Below are 20,825 nucleotides of genomic sequence, written 5' to 3' on the forward strand. Positions count from 1 at the left end.
CTGTGCACAGCTCCCACTCTGACAAGGGTCTCACGCTGCATCCCTGGTGCATTTGTGAAAGGAAAATGACAGTGATCTAACTCAGGAAAGGGGTGGCTGCGAGCGGAAATGACTGCACGGGGCCCCTTTGCTAGGTTTGGGACAACAGCGGGCGCCCCAGCCTTGCCTCTGACCTGCTGGAGCTTGCCCAGACTGGGGACGATGGCGACTCGGGCTTCAGGATCCATTTCAATACTCGGACCCTAGAAACACTAACAAAGTGCGGAGACCCTGGCGTCTACGTCGCCGATCTCTTTGCACTCGCCAGGACGGCAGTTAAGCAGAGAGAAGGAGACAGAAGGGAAGGCCGTTCGGCTGCGGGCAGCACGGGAATCCAGCACACCAGGCTCCCACACGTACGCCAGTGGGTGGAAAGGGCCGGCGTGCCCTACCCTCGGAGAGCGATGGCCTTATTCTCATTCTCTTAGCTGCTCTAAGAGAATAACACAGTTGTATTCTACCTAGAAACTAAAATTCATAAAAAGAAACCATTGCAGATGTCATAAATAACAAACTAAAAGCATTTATGGGCAAGACTCACTTGTATGCAAATTCTGGCAGTTCTCAGGGAACCGCTCTCTCCTGACCTCACTACTGCTGAGCCATGAGCCACCGACTTGCTCTTTCTCTCTGTTTTCTGAGCCCGGCCTGCCTGGTGTATTCATTGCTACACCTCAGCCGACTGTACAAAATACTAGGAAATGGGGACGCACGCTAAGCCCGGCCTGCCTGGTGTATTCATTGCTACACCTCAGCCGACTGTACAAAATACTAGGAAATGGGGACGCACGCTAGTTCATGAAACTCTGAATATTAGGGATGGAGGGCAGGTTTATTTTATTGCTATGTCATTGTCTTTCTTACTCAATTTTTATTATAAATCAATATCTAATAACCTCTCAATAGGTGGTAATTTGCATTGATATTTTAACCATTTTATAAGAAAATAACCTTTCTTTTTCAATATATGATTTCAAAAGGCTCCTTAAATTCTGAAATACGATTTTATGGTTTCTTAGTTTTTTTCTCAAGGAAACAATTTCCTCACATCTTGAGGAAAATGGAGATGGGAAAAGCATTCAGGACACAGGACTGTGGCTGGCTGTGGCTTTTCCTGGGGCTGGAGCGGGGACCTAGCACTTGTTAAAACAAATTCCCACACAAGGCAGAGAAACCAAGTGAGAGCTCCTGTGTATCTCCAATGCAAGGCGTGATTTCTGAAAGGTGACCGGGCCCTCGGCAAGGGAAAATTAGTCCATGCAAATCAGAAAATAAAGAAGGAAGAGCCTACCTTTTGGACCTGATAGATCTACAGCAAAGAACAAAAAGGGAAAGAAATATAAAATCCAATTAAAGAAGCAGAAACATGAGAAAGGTTCTGTAAATAGAAATATGAATAAAAGCCATACTGGGAGAGAAACAGCGAATACTGGAAAAATGTGCATAAAATAGTGTCTGTGGTCCCACTGAGAGAATTAGCAATTTCATGACTTACTTCACGTTCCACTTTAGATATATTGGAGAAATACGGGTATACCCACATGACTCTCTACCACGGTCCTGCTACTGTTCTAATGCAGAAGTGTGTATAACCTATTACCATGAAAGGGAAAAAACACTTCTTCATCTTTAATTCGAAATTTCTTCTCATACTATTATAGGAAAAGTTTAAACAGAAAGTGCAGAAACTTAATTAGAAAGTCAACCAGTCAAATTCACGAATAACGAAGAAAGAGGCTTTGATGTTCTGATTTATGCCGACACACACAGAACACCAGGAACGTTCCAGCTAAACTGAGTGATCATTAGAATATCACTGAAATAGTGAAAAAAGAAGTTATTATCACACATTGACACATGAGTTTGCTTCAGAGGTTTCTAATTTTGTAGTAACCACTAGGCAAGGCTGAGATATCTGCTCACTCGCATTCGTTCATCCAACAAAACATTTGTGTCAGGCACAGTTCAAGGCCCCGCCACAGCTGTAAGACTAGACTTAGTGTTTCGAGTCGTATGTGGGGACGCTCAGGGGGTCACACTCCGTGCCGTGACGATGACAGACACCGTACCTCCAACCAAAGTGTTCACCCAGTCGACAGCAATGAAGAGATACACCCTGATCCGAGTTCTTTTCTAGTACTGTAGGGTCTTCTAATGAAGTTCAAGGGTCACTTGGATTCCCCAAAAATGATCTACACATAATTTTCCCTTAAAAAGGAGCTCATATCCTTTAAACGGCCCCCAGAGCACAGCTAAGATAAGCTGGAGTCCAGTAGGTTCTCACCACGTGCAACTGCTGAAAAGAACCATTAACGAGAGAGCTCGGTGGGCTGGAGCTGGCCTGCATCTGACACACAGGCAGCCAGCTCGCTGCCCCCAAGGCGTGGTCACAGATCCGCCTGGCACTGCTGTCTCTGCTACCTCCCCTCCCTGCATGTCCTCACAGCGTCCTCCCACTCAAAAAAAAAAAAAAAAAAAAAACCCCGTGGCCGCTCAGAAACGCCGTGTGCGGGTGGGAAGGCTCGCTACCCAGACGAAAACAGGGATTGTATCTCTCAATTTTTACACCAAAATATCAACCCTACCAGTTAAACACTGGTCTTCCAGAGCGTATTCATTTCCCCTTAATCAACAACTTCAAATGCCACTGCCCCAGGTATCAGGTTGTATAACCTCAGACTGCGTCAGCTAGTTCTCACACCAGCCAGGCCCAGAGATGTGATATGCAGAGGCCGAGGGAGGTGCTGTCAGCTCACCTTCCTAAATCCTGCGAGCACATCCCAAAACTGCTAGCTCCGAGCGCATCAGCTGGACTCACTCTTCCCTCCATGGGAAGAGACATTTCAGTAGTTCATAGGGATCAAAATGTCTTTACGATAAAAGTGACACATGCCCTAGGATGAACAATTTCAAAATTCTAATGTGATTTATTGACTAAATGACACCTATATGTTTGTATGACTGCGGCATTTTAAACCAGATTTCCCAGGATTTAATTGGAGTTTCTCTGCAAAGCCCATGCTAACCAGCAGGCATCGAACACCTGAGGGCTGTTCTGGACGGGGCGTGGGCTCTGCAAGTCGGGGACCAACCGGCGTTTGCATCTCTGCACAGCCCTCCAGCTGCCCTGGGCCTGGCTTCTTTGTCCTGTGTGTGCATTGGGGGCTTCCCTGGGCCTGGCAGGACTGCTGTGAGGGGCACTGAGAGCCAGCCGGGCCCCCAGCACCCCCACCTGCCTCCCTTCCCCTCTCGACATCCATCCCTGATTTTTATGATGCTAAAATTAAATGGCCAAGACTTAGTTTCCCATCTTGGTTTGCAACTATGTTTTACTTTCTGACTTTGTTTTTAAGAGACGAGGGTCTCACTATGTTGCACAGGCCGGAGTGCAGTGGCTATTCACAGGCATGACCTGAGGCCTCGAACGCCTGGGCTCAAGAGATCCTCCTGCCTCAGCCCCCACAGTAGCTGGGACCACAGGTACCGCCACTGAGCCTGGCTTATTTTCAATTTTTTTTGGTCTGGCTTGAATATTGCAACTGAGATGCAGGAGTTTATCAACAGATTACTCTGACGTTGTAGAATTAAAATGCAACAGGAGAGGACTCCCTTTGGCTCAAAGGAAGAAAGGCATGCTTCCCTTTTAAAGGAGGCTGTTCAAATAGATGATTTTGTGGCTTAATTCATCTCAATTTTTATTTTCTAAACCAAGAACTTTTTCCAAAGAACTTTGTAACAAGCTGCTAATATCATCATGTGTTTATTTAAATCAATTCTACCCCTAATTAAGGATAGAATACATTTTATCTATACGTATAATTTGGAAGCTAGGTATGCTATATAATACACTTTCACCTTGATTTTGTAGAAGTTTACATTTGTATTCTTGGTGAAAGCAACTTTCTCTCACGCTGCGCTTGAGATGAATGACAGAAAGGTGGCTAACACCACGTGAACACTGAAGGAGACCCCACGCACAGCCCCACTGCCTCCCTGTCCTTGGCTTGGCCACCCCCACAGGGCCGAGGACACGGCCACACAGAAACCACCAGCAGGGCAGGGGATTTAAATCCAATCAAGTGTGGCAGAACCTGGCAGAACAACAAAATATCTGGGGAAATTCTTCTTACAACTCTTTAATGACCTTAATAATAACAACAATAATAATAAAGACTGTGGGCCTGTTGGGGAACCCGGGGTAGCAGATTAAAACCGGATGGGCCTGGGAGCTCCGGTGACGACCACGAGCTCCGGGCTCTGCAGAACGAGGCGGCCACGCAGCCTGAGAAGGTGGCCCCTGCCTCTGGGACTAACTACCATCCTGCCCTGCGCGGTGTGGCTTCTGGAACAGATGGAAGGGGCCGGCAGTGGCCGGCACACAATGAGCCTGAAGTGTCTACCGAAATATGAACAGAAATATTCTACAGAGAAAGTGCAGTTTGAAAAGCAATTGGGATCTTGTCATTTAAAACTTGTATTTTAGAAAACCAGTTCGGAACAAAAGAATCATTCCATTTGGTGGGCTCTGGCAACGCTACGTGGAGCAGAGTTTGAGGGTGCGGGGCTGCTCGGTGCCGGGATGGCTCCCAAGGCAGGTGACACTGCCCCCTCCCCTGCCCACGTATTTGCACGTGGAGTGGCAAACTCCCCAGGCAGGAAGGGCAACAGTACCTCAGACTGGTAGCCAGGGCCTTGTCCCTACAAGGAACGTGACCAGCTTGGTCCTTGCTGGGAACGTGGCAGAACAGGCAATGGTCTTAAGGGAAACTGGAGATTCAGATTTTTATCTGCAATCTCATAAATTTTAAAAACTGGTTTGAGTTTTTAAATATCACCATGGGAGCCAAACAAGAACCTGTGTATGAAAACCAGCTCTGGGGAAGGCAGCTGGTTACCTCTGTTCAACACAATAGACTGACACCTTTTTAACAAGAAAGGCCCTTTGGGGTGGGGCCAGGTGTGGCGGAGACCGTGAACCGAGAGGGGCGAGGCTTCTCTGCCTTTGCGGCCGCGGGAACCCCCCTGTGAGGTCAAGAGCCCTCGTGCGTCAGAAACGACCTCCGGATCCAGCTCGGGAGGATGAAAACAGGGGAGGGGCGTCCACACTGCACTGCCCACGCTCCCGGGGCGGCTGCCCCCGCTACTTTATCCACGATGTCCCCTCTCTTCTGCGCCACGCGGGCCTCAGGTATCCTGAAACCTACTCAACACTGTACAAGCCTTGGGGGAAATATCTATAAATATTTATAAATAAAACAATTTGGTCAGTTTAAAAATTATTAATCTGTTCTTCTTTCCCATTTAAATTCGAAGGACCTAATTCTAGTTCAACAGTTAGACCTTGAAGTTCACCCAGTACTTTCGGCTCCCCGCAGCCAGATGCCGGCCAGGGAGGGCTCCACAGGCACGGGACCCACACGCTGTCGCAGGATCCGACAGCCGGGGTCTGGGGCAGATGCTGGGCTCGTGCTACGCGCACTCCCGCCCGACCTCAGGCAGAGATCACGCGCGCAAATGCACCAGGGGCGGTGTGAGACGGCCAGGTGCGTCCACAGCGACAGGTGCGTCCGCAGCGACAGGTGCCTCTGCATTTGCACGCTGGGCCTGAAATGAACATCACGGTGAAAAGACCCAGTGACGAGCCCCAGGCGTTACCTCCTTCTGCTGCCGCTCCAGCTCCTTCATGCGGATCTCTCGAGCCTCCGCGCGGGCTGCGCGCTTCGCCGCGAGCCGGGCCTCCGCCTGAAACAGAGCGACATCTGATCAGAGGACAGACACCTTCCTGGGACACGGTCCGCAGTGATGCTGCTGCAAGAAAATCTCGTTCAGACTTAAGAGGTAGACAACAATGAATCCCAGACTCATTCAGGTTACAAGGGTGGTCAGGAGTGACTGATGGTGGCTACAGCAACTGCTGCCATTTGTCCAGCCCTTTCAAATGCCAGGAGGGCACTATTCTAAGCGCTTCATGGATAATATATTACACCACGTACTCCTCAAAACAGCCCCATTAGGCAGAGACCGTTACCACCCCCGGTTTATACATGAGGGACCCACGGCACAGAGAGGCTAAGTAACCTGCCCAAGGTCACACAGCCTGTAAGTGGCAGGGCTGGGCTGTCTGCCTCCCTCGGGGCGAGCAGAGCGTCAGAGCTGGATGCTCCTGCAGGCTTCTAGCTCGATCCTCACTTGACAGAGCAGGGGGTGGAGGCCGGAGAGGCTGCCCGAGTGAGGGTACGGGGCTGCTGGCCTGGCGCTGGGACTCGCCCCCACGCTCTAGAGCTCCCCGCCAGTCACCTTGCAGCACACCTGCACCCTCACCTCCCCCTCAGGCCTTAGCCCTGCAGGGCGGGAACCCACCTTTTCTCAAGACAACAAAGATCAGAGCAAATGGTTCTAGCTGTTAGAGTCCTTCCTAATGTTAAAACAAACAAACAAACAAACAAACACTGCCTCCATTTAACTGCCTTTCAATTTGTAGCTGTTCTGCCATATTCCACTCGAGAGTGCTGGAAACGCGTGGCGAGGGACAGCCAAAGCATGCCGTCGAACCTGGCGTTTATGTTCATGTTTCATGTTCTGTGATTCTCATGCTGTTATGTTATGCAGAACAACAGCCCAGTGACATGGATAACATGAGTGTTCCAGAATTTAGGTTTCCTGGTATCAAACAAATCCCAGCTTCTTTCCACTTAAGTTTTTTTTTGAATGCAAATCTTCACACTGATGGTTCTATAAACACAGTTTCCAAGGAATTCATATAATCTTTGTTTTTGGTTCAGAGAGGGGTCTTGCTATGTTGCCCATGCTAGAGTGTAGGGCCTATTCGCAGGTGCCATCACAGAGCACTGTAGCCTCGAACTCCTGGTCTCAATCCTCCCACCTCGGCCTCCTAAGCAGCTGGGATACAGGTGGTTGCCCCCACGCCCGGCTCCTAGAGAATCTTAAAGCAGGGCCTTCAGAGTCGGCCAGCGTGCTTCTGCCCGGTGGGCTCACACCAGGAAGGGGGTCCTGATGTCAAGGGCCCTCCCCTCCACACAGTGTGTGTATTACAAATGTATCTTCTTTCTAAATTCTCATCTGAATTGAATTTGGCCGCGGGTGATCTGCCTTCCAGGCCGGCCTGCCTGTGTCCCCATAAGGAATTTGTTCTATAACTCGGTTCATTCACGTGGCTCCTTTATCAACCCACCCATGTCTTTCAAATCAAGGGGTGTCAAAAGTCACAACTGCATCTGAATTTTGAACCCTCCCTGCCGTTTTCGATGTCCAAGGCCACGGCATGTTGCATGAGGGGCCGCGGGAGTCTGTAGAAAGACCCAGCACCTCGGGAGGGGCTGGGGAAGGAAAGAGCATCACACTGACTTCCTACGGCTCATGGCCCGCCGCAGGCCAGCAAACGGCGAAGGCCACACGTGGGGAGGCAGGGGGCTCCGTGCCCGCTGGCTCGGTTTCTAAGCCAGTGGGTAACAGGCCAGAGTCCTCACAGCCTTAGCCCCTCAGCCTGGGAGAGGAGGAAGGGGGGTGCACTGGGAAAGGGAGGGAGAACTGGGGAGGAGGGACCAGGGTGAGGACACAAGGAAGAGGAGAGGGAAGGGAGAGGAAGGGGACGGGAGGAGAGGAGTCTGGTCAGCAGAATTCTGGGTGGTCCCCGAGATCCCCACCACTGGTGCCCACGCACCGCACAGCCCCCCGCCCCGGCGTGGGCGGGAACGCGAGTGTGGTGGATGCCCCTCCTGTGACTGGGATGTGTCACATGGCACAGAGAGTCGCACAAGTTAACTGAGATCCCTCATCAGTTGACTGTGACTTGAGCAAAAAGGACACTGTTCTTGGCGGGCCCGCCCTAATCAGTGAGGCCTTTAAACTGGGGTCTTGGAGTCAGCGAGCATCCTTGCTCCATCACACGTGGAGCAAGCAGGCTGCCACGTGTGAGGGGCAGCGTGGCCTCGGAGACCTGAGCGCAGCCCCAGCTGATGCCAGCAGGAGCAGGGGCCCTCGGTCCTACAACCACAGGAAGTGAATTCCGCCAACAAAGCCATGTGAGCTCAGAAGAGGACCCTGAATTCCAGAAAGACCCCGGCCTGACCGACACCTTGACTGCAGCCTCGTGGGACCCTGGGTAGAGCACAGGGGCTGGGCCAGAATCCTGGCCACAGAAACCGTGAGATCGTAAATGAGTGTCACTCCAAGCCGCTGAGTTGGCGGGTGTTTGTTATGCACCAACAGACGACCAGTGGAAGGGGGCAGGTGCGAGACGACCCCTCTGGGCTGGGGGGGTCCTGGGCACCTGCACGCCCAACCCCCTCAGCCTGCCTGTCCAGCTCCCACCCTACTCGGTTTGGCTCTGCTTGGATCCCTGAAGAGACCACCTGCCTGAGCACATAGCGCCTGCTACGCAGAGCTCCCTCTCAGTGTCCTCCCCCGGGCGACAGGCCTCCCGAACCACACCCCGTCGGACCTTGGGCCTCTGTGACTCTTGTAGGGCCTGCCGCCAGCCAGGGAAAGGGTCCCATCAAGTCTGCCTTCAGCCTAACGCGTCCCTCCCGTGCGTGAGCAGAATGGCCTTCGAAGACTAAAACCAGCGACCCTCGCTTTGAGGGACGCAGGCTTGGGCTGACAGCAGAAGGACACAAACCAGCCACGTTACAGAATAAATCCCTTGAGGACACGAGCAAGTCAACCTCGAAGACAGATCAACTACGCTGATTTTTACCTTAGATTAGAATTTATAAAGATGATAAATTTGTATCATAATTCAACACAATTTCAAATCATTGCACTCCCCACCCTCCAAAGTGCCTGCGTCTCTCTGGATCCCCGTGTGACCCCCACGTGGAAAGCAGAGTGCCTGTGACACAGGGACTGGTGGCCACCACCTCGCCTCTCGGAGTCTGCCTAACTAAACCCACAAAAGCGTGCGCCCGCGCTCGCCCGGTGCAAACCTATGCGTGGCCTCCTCGCAAGCACACAACTGCCCTTATCAGCGGAGCAGCTCTCGATGCTAGCTCCAGATGCTTGCGAGAAAAACCACACAGAGTTTTGACAAAATTCATCCCACAACAGCCTGGCGGGGCGCAGTCACCATCAAGTTGCCGGGGACAACGCGGACAGTCCGGCCAGTTCTCTGGGCCTGTGCTTGGATGGCGCAGGACGGCCCTGCCTGGGTCAACTCTGCTGTAACATACACGGTCTCGTGATGGCAACAGCGTGTCACATTGCTTTAAGAGTTCCCAAACACTTTCTTTCCGTTTCTGTACTTAGGTTGTAAGGGACCAGGGACAGCAGGGACCACTGACTCACGCAGCAGACCACCAGAGTCGGCCGGCGACAAGTTTCCAGGGATACACGCACAGCAACTGGCGACAATGTATAAGTGAGGAGGGCCACAACGGGGCGAGAAAAGCGTGGTGGGGGCTGCTCTGGAGAACCTGACCCAACCCTGGGAGCTGGGGAAGCACCCGCAGGACACGAGCCCGGAGCTGAGCCCTGCAGAGCAGAGAGCAGAGAGCCAGGGCCAGGGCTGCTGTGACCAGGGGCGTGGGACGCAGCGGGAGGCGGCGAGAAGGGCGCAGGCCCGGGGTGCAGGCCTCCCTCTCGGCCCCCGGTCTGCAGCCTTGTCTTGAAGGAATTCAGAACCCCTGAAGAGTCTTAAGAAAGAACACAGCGGGGTCTGACTTCTGTTTTAGAAACACGGCTCTGGCTGAAATGTGTGGAGGAGGTACGGGGCGGGGGGTGGCCAGGAAACCCAGGAAGTGAGTAGGGAGGTTGCTTCGAGCACAGAACAGAAAGAACTGGGCTGCAGAACTGCGTGCTAGAACCAAGCTTTGCGCTCGGGGAAGGCTGCAAGGCATAGCAGGGAGGCAAGCGGACAGTGGAGGGACGTCCGGGGTCCCAGGGATCCCAAGGAGAGCCCATGTGGACCCAATGCTAGAGGAACCCTGGAGAAGAGCCCCTGGCCTCTGCCAGCTCCCAGAGGCTGGGGGCACCCAGGATGCGTACCAACACCCGACACCAGGGCCCCCTGTCTGCTGCCTGACAGTCTCAAGGGCCCCGGTGGATATGGAGTCGGGATGCCCCATGTGAACCCTCTCCAAGCTCCCAACGTCAGGGGAGATGACAGTGACCAAATGAAGCTGGTAGGACTGAAGGGACAGAGAAAGGTAGGTGGATTTATGGAATTTAGTACGCAAAGTAGAAACTGCAGAGGGCTTCAAAAAACAGTTTAGAAGACTGTGCACCCTCCCACATGCCCCGTCAGTCCCTCACGCTGCAGCTCTGAGTGTGTCGGGCCCCCCTGACTGGCGTAGCTGCTCTCTGTCCTCCCACAAGGGCCAACAGGGAAGGGCAAAGGCGGCTGAGCAAGCCCTTGGCGACTCCCCTGGCACGGTCGCTCCACGCCAGGGACTCTAGAAACGGCAGGCTCTGGACCCCGAAGCCTCCCTTCTCCACTCAAGACCGTCTTTGCTGAGATACATACTAAGATATTTAAGGGTGCAATGATAGGATCTCTCTCTGATTTATCTCAAACAACCTGGGTGGTGGAGTGCACGGGGTGTGGACGGCTGTGAGTTGACCACTGTTGAGGCTGGGTGGGGGGACACGGGGCTCTTAAAACTGATGGCTCTCGGATGTCATCCCCCAGGTCTCACCTGGGACCTGTTAGAAATGCAAACCTCAGGCCCACCCCAGACCCGCTGGGCTCCTACAAGCGCTCCAGGGGTGCTGGCAATCCCTGATCCCTTGCACCTGCCCTGTGGCCGGCCATCCACTTCTCGGTATGTCTGACATGTTGCACAATAAATGGCAAAGATTTAAAAAGAAGGAAAGGAAAGAAAGAAATGAAGGAGCCCTCCCCAAACTAAAACCTATGCTTGCTGCTGCTACAAGACCTCTGTGGTGCTGCAGGCTTTTGCTAGAAGCCCCTGCAGTGTCACTCCACCGGTCCCCCGGGTCTTGCAGCTGCCTCAGGGCTGGGGCGGAGCAGAGGGTGGCGCTGACACAGCCAGCTCCTCCGACCACATCCCCCCATCCAGGCTCCCAGCTGACCACGGGTCTGGAATGCCAGAGTGCCACCTCCCTTTGCAGGGGACACAGCCGGGCCCTCTCCCCAGGGTCCTACTGCCCTGGCGGGGATCCCACACAGTTTCACAGCACTGGGTTGTAAAGTGAGACTATCTCTGAGGGTGGGGATGGTTGGGGAAAAAAAAGACTGCATTTATCACCAAAGTTGCCGCATCATAATAATCTAAAGAGCTGAACCTTTGACTCCAGAGTTTTACTTTCACATCTTATTTTACCATATAGAAACACAACGGCACCCTGGTACCGAGGTGATTGTGGTGATGAGGGGTCTAAAAATACACAAGGCAGCACAGGCCTGACCCCCAGCCACTGTCCTGGACGCCATCACTGCAGCCTGCTGTGGAGCTGAAGGCTTGGGAGGAGCCTCTGGTGGGGTCCCGTCACCAGGCACCCAGCCTGCAAGCCCGAGGCGGAGACAGACCACCAAAGCCACCCTTCTCCCCCGGGAGGCCTTCTCTGGGCTGCACAGACCCTTGTGTGATGTCTCGGGAGCCAGGCTAGAGGAGTTTCCAGGGAGCTGTGCGGAGAGGTCACCATCCTGAGCCTCAGATGAAAGCAGGGCTCAGGAGCTCCCTTCTCGAGGGGTCCCTACGCCACACAGGGAGCCTGACGGGCTCTGGTTCTAGACAGAAGCACAGAGCAGACACACGGGGCGTGAGACAGACAGTCCGACCGTGCCTGTTCTTCCGGGACCCTGACAGGCTCCTGCTCGGAGCACCAGAGACTCCCAGCCACAGAAGACAGTCATCCGGAGACAGCAGCTGCTCCTTCCTCAGGGTCAGGGAGCTCGGGGACAGCCTGCGCAGGCTGGGGACAGGCCAAGGAGAACTAGAAAAAGAAGTTATTGACCAGGACACAAAGACAAAGCCTAGGACAGACGCAGCAGAGGGAGAGCTCTCCAAGTACCCTGCTGGCTAGAGATGCTGCCCAGGGGGGAGCAGCCCCAATACCCTGAGCCCCAGTTCCAATGATGTCTGGGGGCTCTAACAGCTCTAACATATTTGCATCCTTCTTGTGGCCCCTCCCAGGAAGTCCCCATGCAAAGGACATGAATGTGACATGGTGGGACAGAGGTCCTGATTGCTGTAGGGACGAAGGTGTGGCAGGTGGCCCTCGTGGCAGCTTCTTCAAGCTCGGCACAATTTCAGGGAGTCCCAGCTCTGCCTTGTCCATTTCCTGAGCTTCACAGCTTTCCTGGGGTTCCAGCCTAGTGGGGGATTCTACACCCCAGGACCTCCCACCCTGCAGTCACAGAAAAAGTTCTTTCTCTGCTTTTAAACTGTGTAGTGACACCCAAGGGGTCCAGAATTCTACACAGCAGCTAGAAGGGATTTATGAGCCACAACTCTGGGGCAGTTCTTGAGAAATAGGACTGAGATGTGTCACTTCCTCTGCCCAGGCTGAGAAAGCCCTGGGGCCCGGAGAGGCACCAAACCTTAGCTGGGGAGGCCGGCTCAGCCTGGCGGAGACTGACCATACATCACTCAGGAGCAAGTCAGCGACTGCCACGCTCCGGGGGGTGGGTGCTGAGCCACTGTTGGCTGGGAGCCTGTTCCCACACTTTAGGGACACTGCGTGGGCCGAGGGAGAGGACTGCTGCTCGGAGAGGGGCAGTTGCTCAGCCGCACACACTCCGCAGGCAGGAGGGCATCTGCGTTGATCACACACATTCACGTGAGCTCCAGGTTTTGGGATCAAGCAGAACTGAAAGTCTGGTAGCTTTTCTCCAGGCCCCATGATATGTTCCAACTATAGCTTATACTCTTTTTGGAAAAGTCTGAAGGATGTCTGTAAAGTCGCTCCTGTGACTGTACAGGAAGATCATGCAGGTGACGCCCGAAGTGCCAACAGGGAACTGGTTTTGTCTAGAAGCCAGCAGGGGCCTTGGCCCTCACCGATGGATCCTCTGGGAGTTGCACACAGGCCTGTGTCGGTGTGGCCTGTCGGTGTGGCCTGCCATGGGCCACTGTGCCCAGCAACGAGGGGCTGCCACACAGGCTCCCTTCCGGAGTCGCCTTTGCTACAGGAAGTGGCAACAGCCACCAACTTTTGTTTTCTTTGTAAACCCCCCACCCCTCAGATGCAAGAGCCTCTAAAAATAGCCTGTTACTCAGGGCAACGCGGAGGGGAAAGGGCGAGTCGGAGGCCGGTGCCTCCCAAACCGCCGCCGCGTGCATCTTGCTTCAGTCTAGGCAACCTTGGTAAGTCCCCCAAACCACAGGGAGCCCCCTCTGCAGCCACGGCTGGGAGGACAGTCGCCACTGAGTGAGGACACGTGGCTGTCAGTGACGGAAGTGCTGACTCAGACGGCATTTTGGAAATGGGGGTCACACTGATTGGGGGTGAATGGCAGGAAAGGGGCGGGGCCAGGTCTGCCAATCACCCGGTATCAGACAGGCCTGCACTGTGGCTTCTCCCGCAGATAGAAAATCTGTTTTTAATTTTTAGATCTACAAACTGATTCCAACTTACACATAAACTCAAAATATATCTTGCACAGTTCAAACATACATTAAACATTCCAGGAATCAGCATGGAAATTGAGGGAAGATTACACCTGGCTTTGTTCAGAACTTTCCAGGAGACAGTCACAATTCCAGAATGTCAAGTCACAGGCGGCGACATGAGGGGTGGTGCGGGGGTCTCAGCAGCGCACACCTGCCCCTGTCTGCATCCGCGGCTCCGAGGCCAGGCACGGGTCTGGGCAAGTCTGACAACCGCACTCATCTCCTGGCATACCTGGGTTTGAGCACTTCTGTATCAAAATTCATACTGTATTACCATAAATTACCTTTATTTCTTTTTAAGTAAATATTATATTGACTTAAAATTATGCATGCTGGTTGATTTTATAACCTATGAATTTCATTTCAGGTTAGTAATGAGGATGGTAAGGAACCTGTTATAAAAAGGGGTGCTGGGTCTGACGGGGCTGGAACCACAGCTGTAGCAGCTCGGCCTAGAAGCTGGTGCTGTCCTCTCCGCCCTCGGACGGCACACAGCCACACTTCGCAAACTCGCTCGGGGACAACTTACAGAACAGGTCTGGGGGCTGGTGCTTAGGCCACAGAATAAACAGGACAAGTTTAGGTGAAGATTTGGAGGACATAAAGTTAAAGACTAAAGCTTAAGTGGTTATTTAAAACATCGTGTTCCCATCAGAATTAAGTCAGATGAATTATGGCGTACACTAAACTTATCATGAAATTTTCTGATAAAACAGCAGCCTTCAAAGAAGCCTTTAGTTTGCAAGGCTGCTCCTGCCTGGGCCTACAGCCTGAGGAGGGGGTCTACTGCCTCTGCACGGGACCTAGTGGACAAGTCCCGGGAACACCGGGTGCGACTGTCTCTCGAGGCTGTGGCTGCAGCCTGCTCAGTAGGGATCTGCATTTCCGCAGCTGGAGACCGTACAGACCCAGCCCTGGCCACCAGCCTGGGCTCTGCCGCTGCCCAGTTATGTGAGCTTGGGTCAATTACTTAATTTTTGAACATCCGCCCTCATCACAGAAGTAGGAGGGGACGTAATCTCTAAGAGTTTCCTTCTCCTCTGAAATTCTTTTTTTTTTTTTTTTTTTTGAGACAGAGTCTCACTCTGTTGCCCAGACTAGAGTGCCGTGGCATCAGCCCAGCTCACAGCAACCTCAAACTCCTGGGCTCAAGCGATCCTCCTGCCTCAGCCTCCCGAGTAGCTGGGACTACAGGCATGCGCCACCATGCCTGGCTAATTTTTTTCTCTATATATTTTTAGTTGTCCATATAATTTCTTTCTATTTTTTTTAGTAGAGATGGGGTCTCGCTTTTGCTCAGGCTGGTCTCCTCTGAAATTCTATATCTACGTAATCTCTAAGAGCTTATCTTCTGAAATTCTGTCTTTACCCCAGAGGTGAATTAAATAATTCATAATTAATAATTAAATGTACACTGAGGTTGTCCACAGACTTTTCTTTCCCTGCTTTGCTACTGGAAATCTCTGGACTTTGCTTTTCAGAATAATAAACAGATTTAAAGTACTTCACAAACTAAAATAACAAACACATTAAACAAGAACAAAATGATGTCACTTTACCGAGTGCAATGACTAATCCATTGACCTGTTCAAACTTCACAGTCGGGGCTCAGCAGCTGCCCACGCTGTGCGGAGGAATGCAAATGGTGCAGATGCGTTTCTACTCTTGCTATTCATACATTTTTTTCCCTGAGATGAATGAATCTCCGTATTTCTGTCGATAGCCCCAACATGCTGGGAATAGAAACGAGAGCCAGGACAACACTAACGGGCTGCGTGGGACTGAAGGTGAGGGTGCGTTGCCTCCCCGGCTCCACTTCTCTCCAGGTGACAGCTGTCCCTCCAGCCAGCGCCTGGACTCCCCTCCCTTCACCTCCGCCTGCTCCCCCCAAGGCCATCCTATAAACCCCTCAGCTTTAAGGTTTCACACAAACATTTCAACTGTTCTGCTCAGAACAGGGCTGAGCACCCCAGCAGGGCCAGGGGCTCCCGCCTTGGGTGGCACAGCTACTGATGCGCCTTCCTGAATTCAGTCTGTGCTCCTGGAACCAGCTCTGAAAGAAACGGTAGCCGTCATTTCTATCCTCAATGAACTTGTTTACTGGGATGAGGATGAGGGAGGTGCTACTCAACACACAGAAAACAAGGCTTAAATCACAGCGGTTCCTGGGTGTACGTATGTTGACATAAGTAATAATTAAAATGCTAGTATAGTACAAAAACAGCAAAACAGAAGTCTCTACAGTCTTTCATTTCTGCTATTCTTTTCCTTATTTAGAAAATTAAAATTCATTGCATGAGCTCTTATCTGAAAACTGCCAGATATAGAAAAGTTCAATGGGATGAAGGCTTCTCAGTGTGCATTCAGAGCAAGGACTTGGGTCCTAAAAGGCTGCCTTAGTACAAGGACATCCTTCAGCCCCCATGCGGGGTTGTGAGACCCCAGGCTGCGAGGAAAGCTGACAACAGCAACAGCAGCACATCTACCTGCTAGAGCCTGCCTGAAGCACTGTATACAGTGGTGACAGTATCAGCACCGGTTCCAAGTCAGCAGGCCTGAGTCTGAACTGCCTACTAGCTGTGGGGACTTGGAAAGTCCCCTGACTTTTCTAGCATCAGTGTCCTCTTCATCTGTAAACCGGAGATAACAAAACTACCTACCCCCATGAGGTTACGGCAAGGGTCAGGGAAAACTTCCGTATACAACACTTACTGGCCTGACTCAGGAGGGGTTTGGTAAATGCTGGCTACTTTTACAGCTTGCACAATATCTTCTGTGACAGCTACTAATCTAACAGTATAAACTCCGTTCCCATTAAGTTTGGAACCACAATGAGAAGACAAGCACACTAAGGCACCCACCCGGCAGGACAGCGGGAAAAGGTGCCACCGAGGAAATTTCAGAGGAGGCAGGTGGATATTCCCAACTCACACCAAAGCCCACTCCCTATTCCTCTTCCCCTAGGAAAATCACACAAGTACTTGCAACAGAAAAAAAAAGACAGGAGGATCCAAAACGATGTTACTTTGATAATCTCCATTAGGCAAACATATAAATGAAACATTTTGGTTTAAATTAAAAGTAAATCTTACTTCTCTGCTACAAAGTGGTTGTAATTTAGATTCAAGCTCAAACTACTTAACTGGTTTTTGAAGTTGTCAAGTTACAGTATCAAGGAGAAGCCACCTTAAACACTGGCCCTCCCTAAAATGAATGAGTGAACGAATCCCAGAAGACATGTTAGTGGCGCTGGGTGTTTCTTTGTTTGCTTTACTGTTCTGGAGTCTGACTTGGGGCAGGGGTTGTAGTGGTGGTCTGTGATCACTTACATGCCAATTCTGAGTTATTCAATCTTGCAAGTAGACAAAATAATGCTTTGTTTAATTTGGGAGAAAGAATCACGTTTATTTAATTTTATATAGATAGTCTGAATAATGAAAGTTCTAGTAAATCCACTCCCTGAAAATGAGCTTCTTTATTTAAAAAACAAACTAAAATATGGGTGGCCTCCAGTAAAAACAGTAAGGTAATAAAAATTCCTCTTCTCCCCACCCCATGTCTAACATACACTGAGATGTAACAGGCTTACTGACTGGATAACAGGTTAGCAATCTAAACATTACGTATGGACTCTGGAGCTCCAGGATTAATCTTTTAAATACGAACATTTTGGAAACACTGGCATATATGAGTAACCAGTCACAAACAATTCCTTTGCTGAGTCACACAGCCTGATTTTTTAGGGATAAGAATTCCTCTTGAACATTGCCTTTTGAGGAGCAAACACACTGCACCAACATTTACTCTCACAATTCAGCAGGGATTGGATGAGGACCTCACACTAATCAGGTAATACTCCAATCAACTTCGCTGAAAAACAATTTGCATCTATAAATAACTTGATTTCCTGTGCTCAGCATAAGTGGCAGTTGAGGCTGCAGGGTTTTTTGAAACTCTCTAAAGAGGTTTCTGCTGTGTGATACTAGTTCAGGCTGAACAGAAACTAACTCTTAAAAAGGGAAATTCAGTCTCCATCTTTGCCCCAGTAGGGCACTCTCAAAACTATGAGAAAAGACCTACCTTCCTATTTTTATTTCTTAACTGCTCAGGGAAACGACATGTCTAAAACAAACCATATGACTCCAGTGCTCACCATCTCAGACTGAGCTACAGCAGGGCTGGCTGCCGCATGCTGACTTCATCCCCTCATCTGTCAACACTCCCACTCTCCAAGACCTGGGGACCCTGGCACAGGTGCCTTCAATGAGATGGGACTTGGGAGATGGTGTCCACGTTGTGCCCTGACAGCCCCTCCTTGGGATGGAACTGACCATTTGTGAGGGCTGAGTGCTAATCAGAATGTGGAAAGAGACCAGGGATGACACAACCCTTCACAAACATGGGGAAGTTACAAAAGTTAAAGAAACGCACAGTTTCTCCACCGTGGGTAGCTGATCCTCTCCTACGGCTCCAGGGCCGGCGCTGACTTGCACAAGAAGCTGCTCAGATCCTGCTTTGGTCTTGCTAGGTGAGGCAGAGCTCGCCAAATCGACTGCTTCCTGCGACCCAGCTCTGCTCTCGCACCAGTGCCTCCTCCAGCCCCTCTTACCACTGCAGACCCCTGTTCCCAGGACCCAGGGACACAATGCAGGACCCAAACTGGCACAAACCAGTTGGAGACACCGGCTACTAGTCTACAGCTGGTATAATGCCATCTACGGCCCAGGGCGGCGCTGGGTGACTCCAGTTCCAACGCAGCCCCAAGCCCTGCCTGGCTGCCATTCAGCACACTTCCCTTCCAACCAAACCATTAACCTCACAAACAGGGACTGTGTTTTACTTTTACTCTCCAGAGCCCACTCTAATAAAGTTTCTGCTACTATTTACTAAAAAAAGCTCCTACAGATTCATAGTTTCTTACTGGAAACCCCTGGGACCAAATGTGTTTCAGAATTCGATGTAAAAACATCTACAAAGATTTTGTAAGGGTGATAAGAGGCATACGCCACATACTCCGGTACAACCCAGAGTAGCAGCCCTTAGTCAAATACATTAACAAGGTTGTGGAGAAACGTATGAACATTCACACTAAGAGGGATAGAGACTAAAAATACCCTCCCATCAGGACGGGTCTCTGCCAAAATTCTGCCACAAACTTACAGAAACAAAACAAAACACAAACCTTTCCGTTTTCAGAGCTTATTGGATTCTGGAATTGGGGGTGAGGGGCAGTGAGCCTGGGCTGGTCAAGCACCTCCTCGGTTGGATCCGGTCCAGACTCTCCTCTCTCTTCTTCCCGGCAGCCTTTCCACCAAGCAGTCAACCGAGGCCCGCCCAGGAGGGACCACGCCTTTAGTAACAGACACTGCAGCCAGTGCCCTAGCGCACCTGGGTGTCACCAGACTTCTACATATTCCTGCCATCGGCCTGTCCCTCCCTTCCTCACATCCAGATCTCAGTGTTTACTCTCCACTTCTCCGAGGACTCTGAGCCAGCAGTAAGTTCCTCCTCACATCCACCCTGTTCTTGCCATCTATGGTTTGCCCAGCCTGCTCCCCGGAACACCAGCATTCCTCTGCAGCATTCTCGTCCTTCCATCTTTCAAGAACTCCTTCTTGGTAGCAATTCAGGGGTCTCCCTCCAGGTTCCGGGACCCTAGGAACTAATCAGGCTAAGGGAGAGGAACCAGCTCCAAAAGCCTGGGCCACTGCCAGAACTTCAGATGAGGTCATAGAAAAAGCACACCAAAATGGACATTAAAAAAGAAAACCCCACCACCACCTGACAAGCAAGGAACTGAATTTTCAAGTGTGCATTCATCAGAATCTACTTCTGTACTTCTCTCTGGCATTTCCTAGTAAGTGCTCCCAAAGTCAGGGCCGTCTTATTCATCTTGAATCTTTCACAAACACCCGGAAGATGATTAATTTCTACCCGATGAAGGAGTGATTGTTTTGGGCTTACACTTTTATCAAGGTCCCATGAAGACTGGATAAAGTGGAAATGTAGGGGCTCTCTGTGTACTAACTCCATAAAATATTTCTTTTCCAAAGTGTCCCCTTTCACTTTTAAATACTTCCCGTCACAGTCAACCACTAGCTGCATGAAAATGGGTAGGTACAAAGCTTCCCCACCTCTCCGCCCAGTTTTAATGCCAAACTACCCCTACCTCCTTGATCCCACTACTGGGCGCAGAGCTGGGTAAGGGTAAAATCCCACAGGTGGAGGATCCTGTCCAGAGTGGGAAGACCCTGGGTGACCAGCCAAAGTGGATGTGGGGTCCAGGGTCCTTGGGGAGGTGGTCCTAAGGTCCAGAGAAGGATAAGTGCTCCAAAGCACCCCAGCCACTGGTGTGCCAGGCTCGGGAAGAGAGTGTTGGCTCAGGGCACCAGTTCCTGGGCGCTGTATTTTGTAAAATACCAACGAAGCAGCTCGGCGTGAAATTCTAGACCAGGCGCAGATCCGGCCAGAGCCAACCAGCTGGGCAGAGCCTGTCAAGGGACCGTCCCCGCAGGCAGAGGGGAGAGACCCGCTTCCTCCTCGCCCTTGGAAGGGGCGTCTACAATAAAATGTGCTTTCCAGCGCTGTGAGGGACGCCACGTCCTGGGCCACCAGGCGAGCGGAGAGCAGAGCCCGCTCCTGTCCGCACACCTCGTGCTGGGACGCCCAGTTGCGGGGTTCCGGCCCGGCGGAGCCCACCCCGCACCTCCTCCCGCATGGACTAAGGTGCCGACTGCCCTTGACCTTAGAACAATCAGAAAGTCTACAAAGACCGTTCGCAGTCGGAAAGTTCCGAAAGTGTGTTCCCCTCTTACCAGTCGCTGAGCCTCGGGACTCAGACAGTCTATTTCCTTGTTCTGCGCGGCCGCGGGGTTGGTCATCCTGCCGGCCACACACGGGACCCCGCTCCCGGTGGGGACTCTCCGCACGGCCTCCGGGCGTCCGTCACTGGCACCGCTCAGTGCGGCCGCATTCCGGTGCGGGACTCTGCCCACGAGCGCAGCGAGTACCCGCGACGGCTCCGCGCCCCGATCGCCTAGGAGCGCTCTCGCCTGGCGGCCCGCGGTTCCCGGGCTCGGGCGCGGCCGCAGGGGCGGGGCGCAGGTGGCCGCGGGCCCCGCCGGGCGAGGGAGGGGACCCGGGGAGGGGGGTGGACAGGAGCCCACGCCCCCCCCGCGCGCCCCGCCCCTGCGC

The 20,825-nt window shown here is 52.0% G+C and overlaps 1 protein-coding gene across 5 annotated transcripts in view; it reads right to left on the bottom strand.

The window, feature by feature from the left end:
• LRRFIP1 (LRR binding FLII interacting protein 1) overlaps nt 1-20,825 on the bottom strand; it is a 138,025-nt gene that overhangs the window by 56,906 nt on the left and 60,294 nt on the right. The window contains exons 1-2 of one of the 5 annotated variants that reach the window (XM_069466001.1): nt 20,447-20,761; nt 5,695-5,781 (exon numbers count right to left, since the gene is read on the bottom strand). In XM_069466001.1, coding sequence (XP_069322102.1) covers nt 5,695-5,781; nt 20,447-20,512 — 153 coding nt within the window. In that variant the 5' untranslated portion in view covers nt 20,513-20,761. Of the gene's footprint in view, nt 1-5,694; nt 5,782-20,446; nt 20,762-20,825 lie in introns of those variants that run through there. The other 4 variants (XM_069465675.1, XM_069465758.1, XM_069465834.1 and 1 more) reach the window with 4 other exon arrangements.

This window comes from Eulemur rufifrons, chromosome 1, assembly GCF_041146395.1.
Source record: "Eulemur rufifrons isolate Redbay chromosome 1, OSU_ERuf_1, whole genome shotgun sequence".
NCBI classification, from domain to species: Eukaryota; Metazoa; Chordata; class Mammalia; order Primates; family Lemuridae; genus Eulemur; species Eulemur rufifrons.